This window comes from Scyliorhinus canicula, chromosome 15, assembly GCF_902713615.1.
Source record: "Scyliorhinus canicula chromosome 15, sScyCan1.1, whole genome shotgun sequence".
Taxonomy (NCBI): domain Eukaryota; kingdom Metazoa; phylum Chordata; class Chondrichthyes; order Carcharhiniformes; family Scyliorhinidae; genus Scyliorhinus; species Scyliorhinus canicula.
The window spans coordinates 99,133,533-99,148,719 of record NC_052160.1 but is presented as its reverse complement, the minus strand read 5'-3'; the positions used below and the strand labels follow the sequence as shown (position 1 = coordinate 99,148,719).

Here is a 15,187-nt window from a genome sequence, read left to right as displayed (position 1 = left end):
AGGGGGCGAGGAGCTGCCTCCGACACCGTCGTGAAACACTCCGGGTTTCACGACGGCGTCGGCCGTTGCGGAGAATTCCGCCCCATGGACTTGGGCAAGGAATGTTTGGCAGGAGAAGGGGTAGAAATGATGCTGCGCTCTGTAGAAACCTTCGGAGAATTATTGCAGCCACTGGAATGATTCCACCTCGATTCCCTACAACTATTTAAAACTTAATCTCTCATGACAGCTTTTCTGTATTTCAATATCATATTGAGATTTCCGTGAGATTGAGTAAAAGGTGAGAGGTTAAGAAACTTACTGTGCGTAACGTGCATTCTTTGGACTAGAGCAGAAATCTTGCTATGTAGATGAATGACGCACCTACCTCAAGTATTCACGTTAATCTGGTACTGAGAACATTAATACTAATTTCACCACTAATGATGCGAACATCAATTCACTCAAAGACACGAGTAGAAGTAAACCGAGGTTTTAATCAGCTTAGAACAGTGCCTGCCTGCGACTGGTACAATACTGTGATCCGCCTACAGGTCAACTGCTCTTTATACTTCCTTTCAAAGGGAGAAGCCATGGGCGGAGCCCGTACATGCCCCAACATATCCCCCTGTGGGTGAAGCCACACAATGGCCCATAGATGGAGCCCACAGGTCAACAACACAACATAGCTGTAACACAATGGCTGAACATGATACTAATACACTGGTGAATTACTAGTACCACACATTCACCACAATCAATTTGGCAGATTTTCTTTTCCCCAAAATATCATTTTAATTATAACTGGAAGCAGCGCAACACTGAACTCCCAGAGGCTTGTCATTTTACCCGTACATGTCAGAGCATGTTTCAAGTCCACATTCCTGAGCACGTGACCCAATATCAAGACACTGTGTGATAAACTGATAGATACTGTGTTCACCTTCGACTTCCTACACCATTTCAGCCAAAATTCCAGATCTGCATCTCATCGACTTCCCGACAACTCTGTAATCCTATGTCCTGAACACAACCCATAGCTGTCTGAACGATTTTCTTATCTCTGTCACGCACGCACCTTCCACTTTATTCCAAATGCTTTGCAGCAGTCTGTGCTTCTCTTCGACTTTCTTGTACGGTTTTACTGAGCCGGTTTCATTCTCTACAAGTCCTATGATGTCTTTGTTTGATTATGGTGCGTTTTTCTGTCTATCTTCAGAAAGCACTTGTTTGTAGATTATTAACCCAACAACTGCCTCTTTGTGATACACAGCTTGAGCCAGATTTTCGCTGCCAAGGCGGGTAGCTCAAGTCGGCGAGTGCTGGGGTGGGCTGGTTCGATGGCCTGCCTCAGCTCTCTAGGTGTGCATCCCAGTTGTTTCAGAAACTGTTTGGCTCACCAGGCCTCACCTCCCACTCCCTACACCCCATATCCCTTCTCACTCTTCCCAGCCCCTTATACCCTCTATGCTAACTCAATGCCAACTTAAGTCGCAGCCCAATCCCCATGTGACCTCATACTTTCCATATCACCTCCATAGCCAATCACCCAGTATCCACCACGAGCAGACACCAGGACACAGAATAAATTTGAGCAATCTAATACAATTCTCACTCATGCATGCTGGAGTGTGAAAACTCCCATTCATAAAACCCATACAACGCATTTAAAACTCAAGTGGTTAATCTCATACAAGGTCAAACTTTAATTCAGACTCCACATGAAAAAGTCAGTTAAACATTTAAGAGCCACTTTAAGCTGTCAATCAAACAATGAAGTCGGAACACCCTGCTGAGATAATCATAGCTTTTGAACCGGCCAAATAATCATAATGGCTTAATAGTAGCCCTTGGGAAAATGTCAACAAAGAATTCTATTGAAATTGCACAGACGCTACTGATTCTTTTCTGTTAGTCAATCAAAGCAGTTCAGTAGAGGTTTAAAAGACTCAGTTACAACTGCGGCCTGTTCAAGTTTAAACAGCAGGGATTTTTTTAAAAATTACTATCATGGTAGTTATGCCGACCTTATCGGCCCTTCAAGAACATTCCATCAATTTGTGAGTCCATACCAATACAATCAGAAAAACTGCTCACAACTACCAGTCAAATTACAGTCGCTACCAACAATATTCTGCACAAATGAAGGAAAACGCTGGGTGGAAGTTGCATGAAATTCCAGGAAAATCCTCTAATTCCACTGCCAGTATTAGATTTCACTAAGTAATGATCAATTTTCTAAAGCCATTTGATTTAATATCAAGGGACTGACTGCCTCTTTAAACTATTCGGCATTCTCATCTTGTCTTTAACTTTCAAAGTCTCCAAAGTTAAGCCATGCATGATAGGTTCAATAACTGTGCCAAGTTATGTGACCTAAGCCAATGTGTACAAAAAGGGTCATAACGCCCCTGAGCTCCAGAGAGAGTAAGGTCCCCATTCCTTATAAATAAAATGGCTTCTCGTACATGCCAATGAGTGACAACTAGTTTAATGTTGCTCATGATGCCCTCCTTGCCCAGACTGATTGCCAAAACCGACTGCCTAGGATGGGAAAGAATGGCCACTTCAACAACATGGTCGAGCACTGGACGTGGCCAAGAAATTGAACCTCAACAGTTGGCTCATTCAGTAAAGCAGGGGAGTAAACTCAAGGGGAATAAGTTTCAATAGCATCAAAATGTGCCTTTACGTAAATCAGCTCCTTGCCTCCTTGCGGCAGGCAGGCAATCCGGATGGGAAAATTCTCCGTTGGGAGAACTGCACCAGGGAGCCATCCCAATATAGCTCCTGCTCTTTTACTGTTCACCAACCCCCCCCCAAAACTCCAAGCCTACCACCCAGGGGATAGTAAAGCCCTGTCCATACTCTTTACATTTGACAAGATCATAAAATATTGCTTAGATTAAAGAGATTGTTAGGAATACAGAAACTGTGACATCAATAGATGAATCTTTCATTGGAATCGTTTCAAACATCACTAAAATCAAATGGCATTTCTGGATAAGGAAACTCCTGAATACCACTGAGTGATCTCAACTTGAAAATGCTTATGTGTGGACCTCAGATCGAGCTCAACTAAAGTCTTAATGAGATTGAAAAGTCGAATAACCCTCGCTTCAAGAAGCACACATGAAGAATAGCCGATTAGAATTAAGAACAGGAGTCAGCCAGTCAGCCTCGAGAGTCCATTCCACCGGTCACTCATACCATAGCTGACATGGACCTTGCCTACATTGCCCCTCCTCTTCTCTATATCCCTTGTCTAATCAAAATCAAGCAATTTTACACAAGAAAATCTGACCCAGCATCCATATCCTTTCGGAGGGAGGTGCAGGAAGAAACTTAGGGAAAGACTTCCAGATTTTCACTTCCTTCTCCGGGAAGAAGTGCTTAGTGACATGACTCCTAAATTGGCTAATGAAACGTCTAAATTCAAACCCATCGAGGGATCATTTGGTAAGATACCCAACGAGCCTATGGAACAAAATCTTGTACCAAGAGTCATGATTTCCACGATTGCTGGAGAATGAACCCGGGATTTATTAAGATTGAGGTTGAGGGCTTGCAACATAGTCCATGTGCGCGCACATGAAAATCTAAATATGGCTATAGTTTGAGAAACTCCCTTCAAAGACCTCATGGATGGCTGGTATGCAAAATGGAAATATCTCACAGGACCTTGACATCATATTAATGAAATGGTGGGAGGAGTGGGATCAGGTGATGTGAGCACGCGAATGGCTGTGTTTCTGTGAGCTCTGATGCCACTCATTCTTTAATCCTCTCAATTATCGTGCTCACGCAACCCATACATATCTAATCTGGGACTGAGAGCTCCATATTAAGTCCCCAGAAGATTTCTGACTGAACATTGGTGTCGTGCTGAGAAATCAGAAGAAAACTGTTGACAAAAGAGAGCGGTCAGGGTTTCGTTAGGGTGATCTTTCAGAGGGTTGGCGCAGACCCGATGTGCCAAATGGCCTTCTTCTGCACCAAAGGAATTCTATGAGAGTGCAAACTCCACGCAGACAGTCACCCAAGGTCGGAATTGAACCCGGGTCCCTGCTGCTTTGAGGCAACAGAGCAAACCACTGTGTTATTTATCATGCTAATCGGGATTCTTTAGCAATTGAGCACTACGAACAGCTGATGCTAATTCAGCAAAATTCATGAAGACTTTAGTAACAAAATCAGGGGATACATTTGGGGGACCAAAGACATTCATTAAGGGCAGCACGGTAGCATTGTGGATAGCACAATTGCTTCACAGCTCCAGGGTCCCAGGTTCAATTCCGGCTTGGGTCACTGTCTGTGCGGAGTCTGCACATCCTCCACGTGTGTGCGTGGGTTTCCTCCGGGTGCTCTGGTTTCCTGCAGGTTAGGTGGATTGGCCAAGATAAATTGCCCTTAGTGTCCAGTGTCCAAAATTGCCCTTAGTGTTGGGTGGGGTTACTGGGTTATGGGGATAAGGTGGAGGTGTTGACCTTGGGTAGGGTGCTCTTTCCAAGAGCTGGTGCAGACTCGATGGGCCGAATGGCCTCCTTCTGCACTGTAAATTCTATGATAATGATAATTATCGAGACTCATTATAGAGACTTTTTCCCCATACAATAGCCCCTTGACGGTTCCTGCAAGGGCACATGCAGGTCTCAGATCCTAGAAAAATACTTTATAATATGCCAATGGTGCCTCTGATACAGTTGGTGATGAGAGAGGTATATTTTAGTGCATGCCCGGGCAGGTCACGAACATTTCTGGCTTGTAAGCCTTTTTCCTTTTTCTGTCAATACCCTACACTCTCTTTGGCTGATTAAGCAATGGCAGTAGCTACTTTGAAACGTTGCTCCTGGAATGAGCCGGGGAGTAACATCATCCTATTAAAATAAAAGAAAAATATTTTGACTTTCCTTAAAAAGGAAAGCTTTATTGCAAGAAACTCACTTCGATGGCAAGATGCATCTAAAATTGAAGAGGGACTGGGTGGGGCAGGTGGTTTTGCCTCGTTCACAACCAGTAGCCGAGGTGCCGCAGTGTTAGTCAATAAAAGTGTGTCTTTTAGAATGGAAGGCTGTATGAAGGATAGAGGGGTACGTTTGTGATGTCAAGGGGAAAGATATGGGGAAACGCCAAAAGAATCACAGTCTTTTAGAACGAAGGAGACTCTTTTAGAATATTATGCAATCTATATACCACGCCAAGCTTAAGACACAGTTTTGACCCCACCATATCCTCGCTGTGCGAAAAGAGCAAAGTAGTCAAGGGAGACTACATACATTGTGTTTCGTCCTGTGTCAAAATCAAATCCTACGTAAAGAACTTGCGAAGATATTCAATACACCCTTAGAATTTGATCCTTTGTTCTTAATTCTGGGGCTCCCAGATAGAAAGATAATTGCTGTTAATGAAAAAAAAGGCTGCATAATATTCAAAAATTCGCAGCACTGAAGAATATCCTCTGCTCCTGAATAAGCGATAAATCTCTTTCAATTCAGAATTGGCAGAAAATTAGAATAGAATGTATCCCAATGGAATTCGGAACCTGCATACTCTGATCCAAGTTGGGTGCATTCCGAAAAGTATGCTACCCCTATCTCAAATATATAGGTTCCGCAATGTCTGACTTGCTCCTACAAGACCTTTTATGTATTAATATATGGTGAAATATTCATGCTGCACCGTACCAGGTTTGAGGGTTTGTTGCATTATCAGTAGAAATAAAAGAAAAACTTCAATATATAGGGGCTGGTTTAGCTCACTGGGCTAAATTGTTGGCTTTTAAAGCAGACCAAGCAGGCCAGCAGCACGGTTCGATTCCTGTACCAGCCTCCCCGGACAGGTGCCAGAATGTGGCGACTAGGGGCTTTTCACAGTAACTTCATTGAAGCCTACTCGTGACAATAAGCGATTTTCATTTCATTTCATATATTCTTTAAAAAAAGGGTGGGACAAGCTATGGAGCCAGAGAATATGAATGGCAATCACCAACAATTCAGTACCAAAGAGTTTGCGTTGAATAACTCAAACTTACATCCTCAAATTATCCCATTGCTTCACCTCCTGGTTAAGCAAAGCATCAAAGCAAAATGGTCAGCCTTGGCCTAATGGTAGCAGCTCAGTCAGAACATCGCAGGTTCAAACCTGACTCCCGGAATCTGAGCACATAACCTCTGCTAAACTTTAGTGCAGTATTGAGGAAAGGCTGAACTCTCTGACGTGCTGTCCTTTGGATGAGGTATCTGCCCTCTTTTGGGCAGGAAAGATCCCACTGCAATTTTGTTTCAAAGAAGAGTTGGAGGGCTCTCTTAGAACCAACATTTGTCTCAACCAATACCACAGAGATGCAGTTATAATGGGCCAAATGGCTTCCTTCGACACTGTAACAATTCTGTGATTCTGACAAGCAGCTGAGTCGATCTTTTGTCCTGTCACTGTTTGTGGGATCTTGCTCTGCACAGGTTGGCTGCCTTGTCCGCCCATATTACAACAGCCACTACACTTCAAAAATACTTTACTGACTGTGAAGTGCATTGACGATATCCTGAGATTGTGAAAGTTGCTATCTAAATGAAAGTTCTTTAATAGTTTCCTTTAATCAATTTAATACCGATGAACTCTCTTTCAATATCACTTATGAAAATCAAAACCTTTTAGGCCTTTGCACCATCACTCTGACTAAAGTAGTAGCACTGGAAATACTTTGTTTCAAAAAAGTACAATATCTGATCACAGCTCTCAGAAACACCTTGAAATAATTCGAGTTAAGTTCAGTGATGGGGTTACGAAGTCCCATGTAACACTTTGTTAAATTGCAGTTTGTCCCGTCGAACAAAGCAATTGAAACACCTTGAGCAGAACTTACAGTTTTACAAAGCTCTCTTCATACAGGTGACTGAACATTAATTTTCTGATTGTAATTAGTCAGAATCATACTAAAACTGAAATGCCACATTCCTCTCAGGCACCAGAAAACATGCAAAGCTGTTGTACTCACAAAGCCTCAAAAGTCATTAACAATTTTTTTTTCTAGACATAGAATCCTACGGTGCAGGAGGAGGCCATTTGGCCCATCGAGCCTGCACCGACCTTCCGAAAGAGCACCATACCTAGGCCCACTCCCCGCCCTATCCCCATAACCCCACCTAGCCGTTGGACACGAAGGGGCAATTTTAGCATGGTACATCTTTGGACTGTGGGAGAAAAACCAGAGAACCTGGAGGAAACCCACAGAGAAATGGGGGGAAAAGGTGGCCAACCCCACCCGAGGTGGGAATCAAACCCGGGACCCTGGCGCTGTGAGGCAGCAGCGCTAACCACTGGGCCACCGTGCCATCCGCTCTTGCGAACTCTTGAATCTGTCTTTGCACATCCTCTGCCCTAAACCAATAGGACTGTCAATTGCACCATCAGTAACAGGACATCCTCTGCACTACCCTCCTTATCTATTTTTAAACTTAACAAAAGGGGGTGGGCACAGATTATTGCAAAAACACTGATAACATCTATCTTTCAAAATGTTGTTCAGCGTGTGGTTTAAACCTGTAACGTAAAGAAATGTGAAGATCAACTTTCTGCCTGGTGTCCAACAGATTTGAACGCTGCTGCCAATAAAGGCGGCAAGCTTCTCCCATCGGCTTGTACAAAAGGATGTCAAAGCTCCAGCTGTATCTTTCATCTCACACTGCCTCTCTCTAGCAGCATTGCAACTTCAGTCAATGCAGTTGGAGAAGCGCTTCCAAAAAAACAAACCCAGGAATGAAATGCATGCGCCGGGGGTTAATCTTTCGCATTAATCGCCCATGATTATGGGATGTTTGGTTTTAAAGAACCCGTGAGTCACGGTTGCTCCTGCGCTGCAGAACCATTGTAACCACTTCTGTCTCGGTGTAGCTGTGTATTTCCTGTGTGTGTGCGTGTCTCTGACACACATGAGAAAAAAAAAAGGCTGGTCGCGCTTGGCAACTCTAATTTTCGAGACGTCTGCTGCAGATGGGTCCAGGTTTGAGTGCAAAACTTGACATCTCTCCTGAAGAAGTCGCAAGTGGAAAGTTTACTGAGCCCGGGGCCAAGTCAATGGTTCAAATAACACAAGGAGGGAGGGGGAGGGTTACCCTGAGCCCCAAATGTAACACAAAATATTCAGACTGATTAATTTCAATAGCAGCGAAACACTTTTGAACTAACAGCCTGCAGGTCCTCCCCTCGCTTTGACACATTTTGACTTCCTGTCACTTTATGCATCGTTAGAAACGTGCTCGAAAGTTCTCTTTTAAAAGTAGATACGCAGGAATACAGAAAGGCCATCCTGCTACTTCCCACATGACCAACACACTGCATTAACTGCAATCCTGCAGTTAGAGTGTGTCTCAGGGCCAGGACTCCGGCAGCTCTGCCCCCTATCCCCCCCCCCGTCCCGCTTTTACCTTCAGCTGCGATTTGGACACTTTGCCACTTTTCTCCACGTCCAGCGCTGTGAACGCGTACCAGATGGACTTGAGCAGCTCGTTCCGCAGCTCCATCATTGCCGCGACTGCCCGCCCGCAGCACAGCACCCAGCCCCACTGCCAGCTCAGCTCCTCCTCCTGGGGGCCGGGAGCGCGCCGGGGCACGCCCCCGGGCAATGATCGGGGCCGCGCCCCTGCCACCCCAGGGTGAAGGGATCGGGCACGAGCGCAGCTCCTCTCTTCCCTCAACTTTCTCTCCCTCGATATTTTACTCAGTTGCAAACTTTCCAGCCCACCTACCCCTTTTATATACACACTTCACACGCACACTGGTATCTGAGGTTTGCTAGGGTACATGTTTTATAAACTTTTATTCCATTCTTAAAGTTACAAACTCAATGCGTCGAGTGCCCTTCATCCACCGAGCTTTGACAGCCATCCAGACTCCAAACCTTAGCTCCTTTCTCTCTCCACAGATGCTGCCAGACCAGTATTTTCATTTTTTGTTTCAGATTCCAGCATCCGCAGTAATTTGCTTTTACCTTCATCCATCTCCTTGCTTGCACCAAAAAACAATTTCAATTGAATCCAATTCATGGGGTGGGAGTCTCTGGTCTCTTGACGCGGAAATCGCATTGGGCGATTGGCCGGAGAATCCCCATTGGCGGCGAAATCAGGGGCAGCGCCACGTTTTGCGATGCTCCGCCTACTCCAAAACGGCATACCGAGTCCACCACATGTCATCTGGACGGCCTCAGGACGTCACCTGAGGCCCTTCCCAAAGCTCCACCCTGATGGGCCGAGTTCCCAACAGCGTGGTTGGAAACCTGCCACAGCCGGGGGGGGGGGGGGGGGGGGGGGATCCGTGGGCTGTGGGGGGTTTGGCGGAGGCTGGGGCACTGGAGGGGGGTGGTCCGGAGGTGGTGAGCCTTGCCAAACGGGGACATTATTTGGCAGGCTGGGTCCGTGCGCAGTCGGCGCCATGTTGGACGGCGCAGCTGCTGCGTACCTGCTAGCCCCCCCACCAGATGTACAATAGGTGTAGGTTTTGCGCCTTTTTTACAGGCGTAAAACTCCACTGTTCCCACGCCGGAGTCAGCATTTAGTCTCAAAATCCGTGAATCCAGCCCATGGTCTTCACAAGGGAGACATAAAAGATCCTGGGGGCAATTCTCCGAGACCCGCGCGGACCTGAGAATCTGAGCAACCGCGCCACGACGCCCTGATGCCGGCGCGCAATTCTCCGAGGTGCGGAGAATCGGCGCCATTTGCGCATTTGGTGCGGCGCCGGCCGCGGGGTGCTGGAATCAGCGGGGCCGCTGATTCTCCGGCCCAGATGGGCCGAGCAGCCGCTCCAACATGACAGAGCCCCGCCGGTGTCGTTCACCCCTGGTCGCTGCCAGCGGGAACTCTGCGGGAACACTTAGGGGGTGGTCTGTGGGAGAGGGAGGAGGGCTCCTTCACCGGGCGGGCCTCCAATGGGGTCTGGCTTGGGATTAGGGCCCACGAATCGCGGCCTCTACCCCCCCCCCCTCCCCCCCCCCCCCCCCCCCCCTTCCGGGCCTACTTCCTGGCTCAGCCGGCCTCTGAACACTGACCCCATGTTGGGTCGGGGCCGGCGCGTGGAAGGAGTCCTCCGCACATGCGCAGTTGGCACGGCCCAACTGCGCATGCGCGTGTTGGCGCAGCACCCATTCGGCGCCGCGTAAGGAGGCTGGAGCGGCGTGAACTGCTCCAGCGCTGTGCTGGCCCCCTATGGGGGCCAGAATAGGTCGTGCCCAGGCCCTGTTCGCGTCGTCGTTAAACGCGACGGCGCAAACACTTGGCCTCCTTATCGGAGAATCACCCCCCCCCCCCCCCAAGCTTTCATTGCAAAGGAAGCCATCAGTAGGAAGAAGAATATTTAGTTTACTTTAAACACTACTCTGCCCACGTCATAATTCATAATCAAATTCTCCGGCTGGCTTTTAATGCTCAGTTCGAACGAGCCTCAGCTGGGTGGCCTCCACCAACTACCGAGGAAGCTCCTATTCCACTACCCCACAGAGATATTGATGATAATGGTATCCCTGTGGGCCTCGTCGGGGTTATGACACAAGCTGATAAGAAAAGGCACAGCGCCACATCTTGGGCTTAATCTTAGCCAAAAGACCGAAAAGTGAAAATGTTGACTTTTATTACTGAGGTTTACTGATCTGTAAGAGCGAAATGGCTGTTTGTTTGTTGGTAAACTTCTCCAAAGTCCTTGGGCCAACCTCAACCAATCTTGGTTGCATGATATCATGGACCAAGGTGTCTTGGGGCAAGTTATTGGAGAGTTGTCATCTAACCACCCCTGGGATGGCAGGGGGAAGAGTGGTGGTTTGGGCCTCCCAGAAGAGTATCCCACGGCCCTGCCATTCATGTCTCCCTGCTAGCACCATAACTCTCAGGCATACTTTAACCAGCCTTAAACATACATTCTGTCATGACAATGGATCATAGTCCCAAATTACTGACAGACATTTTGAACTTTTAAGGCAGACCTTTTTTTTAAAAATAAACTACGAGCAAAAACTGGTTGAAGCTGTAAAGTAACCAGTTGCTAGAATTTCTATGTGCATTACACTTGACTAACTAGTCCAGAGAAAATGGAATGTCACACCTTATTTCAGATAGAGACACTTCAAAGGAAGAGGTGCAATGCAAAAACGGACCTGTAATCTCCTGTAGAGACAATGGAAGCTGATTACCATGGAAACAATCTCCTGTTAGGTATATCCCAGACTGACATGATGTGAGTTGAAAGAAAGCAATTCCTGGGTGAAAGACATATTTGTATTTTTCCTCTTACAGGAATATACAAGAAAAGGGTTAAAAACCAAATCAACCCTAGTCTCTATTCTACTCTGGTGTTCCAGTTCTACTATACCAGTGTATGCTATGAAGGTCACAGCTGAAGAACAGTCACAAGGCATTCCTGTGCTTTCACGTTTAAAATAAGTATTTCTCTATCTCTCTTCGACTGCTAGATGTAAGTCACAAGTCAGCTACCGGAATCACCCAACTTAATGGCCGCAATATCTCACCAGCTACTCCTCACAGACAAGCAAAAGTCCGATTTGTATATCTTTTTAATTTTCATTTTGGGACTCACTTTCCATTTCTACCCTGTGTGTATGAATGTTGCATTGTTACTTTTTCCTTCTCACATTTTAGTACCTAATTAACTCGCTCTTTCTTCAACTCAAGAAAGCCCAGTTAAATTGACTCCTTTTAAAACGCAAACACATTTGGACTGGGAAAATGTATCCACAAGGGAAAGGATCCTTTTTGAATTAGCCTTGTTGCGACCAACTGAGGGGGTTGCATAAAGAAGGGGGAGGCAGTTCATTTGGGGGGATCTTATCTGGAATCATAACAAATTGGGAATCTCGCTCGGGGACCAGTCGCAGCAAATCCAAGAAAGAATGCAACAAATCAATGTCATAAATAAATTCTTGAATTTGTTTCACATTTCATTTGGGTTTTTTTCTCTCATTTTATATGTTTCATGTAAATGATGTTCTGAGACACTCCATGTTATTACTTGGTGAGGGAAAGCGACAGGGAAAAGAGGAGGAGGCTGGAGCAAAAACTTAACAGAGAACAACGAGCAACAATTAAAGAAAGGGAAGGCCAGAGAGAAGAGGCAAGAAATTTATAGAGAGAGACAGAACTCAAGAACAACCAATGCTGCAAGTAAGAGGCAAAGACTGTTTAAGGAATTATTCAGCTATGATCCTCATCATAACAATGTCAGGCATCAGCAGTGGACCAGAGGCATGTGAATATTGTGATGGAACAAAGTGGGGGAAAAGAGCCACCTTCAATATGTTGCACAAATGGTAACGCCTGATTGCCACCCTTAAGTCACCCAACAACAAAATCCAAAACACTTCTTGAGAAACATCAAAACTTTAACAGCTGAGTCAGATCGCTCAGAAATCCCTTTATTTTGGCTCAACATGCTCAGTCATTAAATATTTAATCTTTCAACAAACACTGAAAGTGCAGAGTGATACTAAACATGTAGAGTGTGATACTGCAGCTGTTTCCTTTGACACTGACAATGAAATATTCAGGGTATTAACAAGCATTGAGGAAATAGGTGCAGGTGTCGATTTTGATCCTGAGGATTTGGGGAGTGACACCGAAGAAATGGAGAATGATTAGCAGAAATCATTATAATAAACATTGTAAATCTAATTTCAGGCCAATCTCAGGCCAATTTAAGTAAAAAAAAAAGGAATTACGTTCATCGTGAAAAGAAATACCTTTTATTTGCACAATATTTTTATGACTATGTAGGTATTTGTTTCAATTAATATAATTAAAATTGTTAATTAAAATAATTGTGTGAAGGGGTGACACGGTGGCGGAGTGGTTAGCACTGCTGCCTCACGGCGCCGAGGACCTGGGCTCAATCCCGGCCCGGGTCACTATCCGTGTGGAGTTTGCACATTCTCCCCATGTCTGCGTGGTTCTCACCCCCACAACCCAAAGATGTGCAGGGTAGGTGGAGTGGCCACGCTAAATTGCCCCTTAATTGGAAAAAAAAAGTTAAAATTAAAAAAAATAATTGTGTGAAATCAGGTAATTAAGTGAATTATTGAATGAAATAAGAAATGCTTATTAAAAATTACTTCATAGAAACATTTGCAGCTTAACACCTATCTCAATCAATCCATATGCCCAAAAGGCACATTAGCTTAATTCTTCATAAAAACATTTGGGTGGGATTATCTGTCTCAGAGACTAAGGGCAGGATTCTCCGCCGTCGGGATGCTCTGTTTTGCCGGCATCCCCACCATGGGAAACCCCATTGACCAGCCGGTGAAACAGAGCATCCCGCCAGCGTGCTGAACCATAAATCTGGCATGGTGGGATGGAGAATCCAGCCCATGGTGCTGACGCCAGGACAGAATCAGTGAACTCCTTCGAAAGCAAAATTAGCGCCGTTCCCAAAACAATTTAGGAAATGTTAAAGGGCTCGCACTGGCGCCACGTAGAATCTGACCAATTCCAATGAAAAAAGGTGATGGATTCGCCGGGGTCGGGATTGGAACTCGAGAGACTGACAAGCTGCAGCTGCATATTAGCACTCCACTCCCCGCACAAACTCATCTCAGCCAACAAGATGGCACTGATTGCACTGGAGGACGCCCATTCCATTGATTGGTCGGCTGGGGCGAACGGGTACCTAGACGGGTTTCCTGCGGGACACCCATACAACCCGTGGTACTAAGTTCATAGTGCGCAGTCAGCGGCGTACGCATCCACCCTGACCCCACAGCCTACTTCCTGGCTGCCCCTTGCTACTCCCCCCAGCCCTGGCAAAAGCACCCCGGCCAGCGGCGCAACTGCCAGTACATTATGGCAATGGTGAACCCTGTCTGAACTCCTTGTCTCTCTCTCTCTCTCTCAGCAGCCACGGCTTCTATTTCCCAATTTTTGAAACCACAAGTGAGTTTCACTGTCAGTAATTCTTCCTGGTGGAGGTAGAACATCACGGAGGACCCAGAGAATACCGGGTCAGGCCTAGTAATGATATGCCAATGGCGTTTACTGTACATGGGGAGTAGAACACACTGGCACTGCTGTAGAGGCAGCGGCGTATGGCATTCTGGTGGGCGCCCGGCGTCGTCCACGATTTTGGCATCACAACCGATTCTCCACCCAATCCCCTTTCCCGATTTCAATGTTGGCCGACGGAGAATGGCGCCCATGATCGCTTTTAAAATCTTATTTTTAACTTGCAATCCTCTACTTCCTGGGAGCTTACCCAGCTTGTATATCAATATATGTTCACACGAGTTACTGAAGTTTATATTTAGTATCAAACAGAAGAGACAAAACATAGACTTCCATTTAAATAGCACTGTATCGGATCTCAGGATGTACAAATCAGTCTAAACAAATTGCATTTATATAGAGCCTTTAATACAACAAAACATTCCAAGGCATTGTAGAAGAGTGTTATCCAACACAATTCAACACCAAGCGCAGATGATCAATAGCTTGGCCAAAGAGACAGGGTTTAAGGAACATCTGAAAAGTGGAGAGACATAGACAGAGAGGTAGAGAAATTTAGAGGGGAAATTCCCGAGCTGAGGACCTTGGCAGCTGAAACCACCAGTGGTGGAGCAATTAAAATTGGGGATGCCCTCGAGATCAGAATTGGAAGATTGCAGCTGTCTGGGAGGATTATAGTGCCGGAAGAGGTGAGAAAGGTAGAAAGGGGGCAAGACGGAGGATGGATTTGAGGGTAAATTTTAACCAGGAGGCAGTATAGGAATTATAGTCCATTTTAGGACACAGACAGCCTGGTTTCTGATGATATGGGCAAAAATATGGCAGCTGGAGTATAACTTGGGAAATGTGAACTTGACAATTTGGCAGGAAGAATGGAAAAGCTGCATGTTATTTCAATGGAGAGAGACTGCCAAACTCTCTGGTCCAGGTATGTGAATGGCAAAAAGTTAGTACCCAGGTGCAGCAAGTGATAGGAAAGACAAATGGAATGTTGGTATGAATTGCAACATGAATTGAGTATAAAAATAGGGAAGTGTATGCTACAGCTTTACGGGGCCTTATTTAGACCGCATTTGGAGTACTGTTTTGGTTTCCTTGGGAAAGGGTATCATTGCATTAGGTTCAATTAATTCCTGTGATGAAAGGGTTATTTTATGAGGAAATGTTGATCGCGTTAGGCCTATATCCATTGGTGCGTAGAAGAATGAAAG

At 45.7% G+C, this 15,187-nt stretch overlaps 1 protein-coding gene across 1 annotated transcript in view; it reads right to left on the bottom strand.

Annotated features, from left to right (window-relative positions):
- Positions 1–8,561, bottom strand: part of LOC119978362 (differentially expressed in FDCP 6 homolog) — a 208,329-nt gene extending 199,768 nt beyond the window's left edge. Inside the window, exon 1 of the mRNA XM_038819950.1 lies at positions 8,403–8,561. Coding sequence (XP_038675878.1) covers positions 8,403–8,501 — 99 coding nt within the window. The 5' untranslated portion in view covers positions 8,502–8,561. The remainder of the gene's footprint in view (positions 1–8,402) is intronic.
- Positions 8,562–15,187: the final 6,626 nt, after the last annotated feature.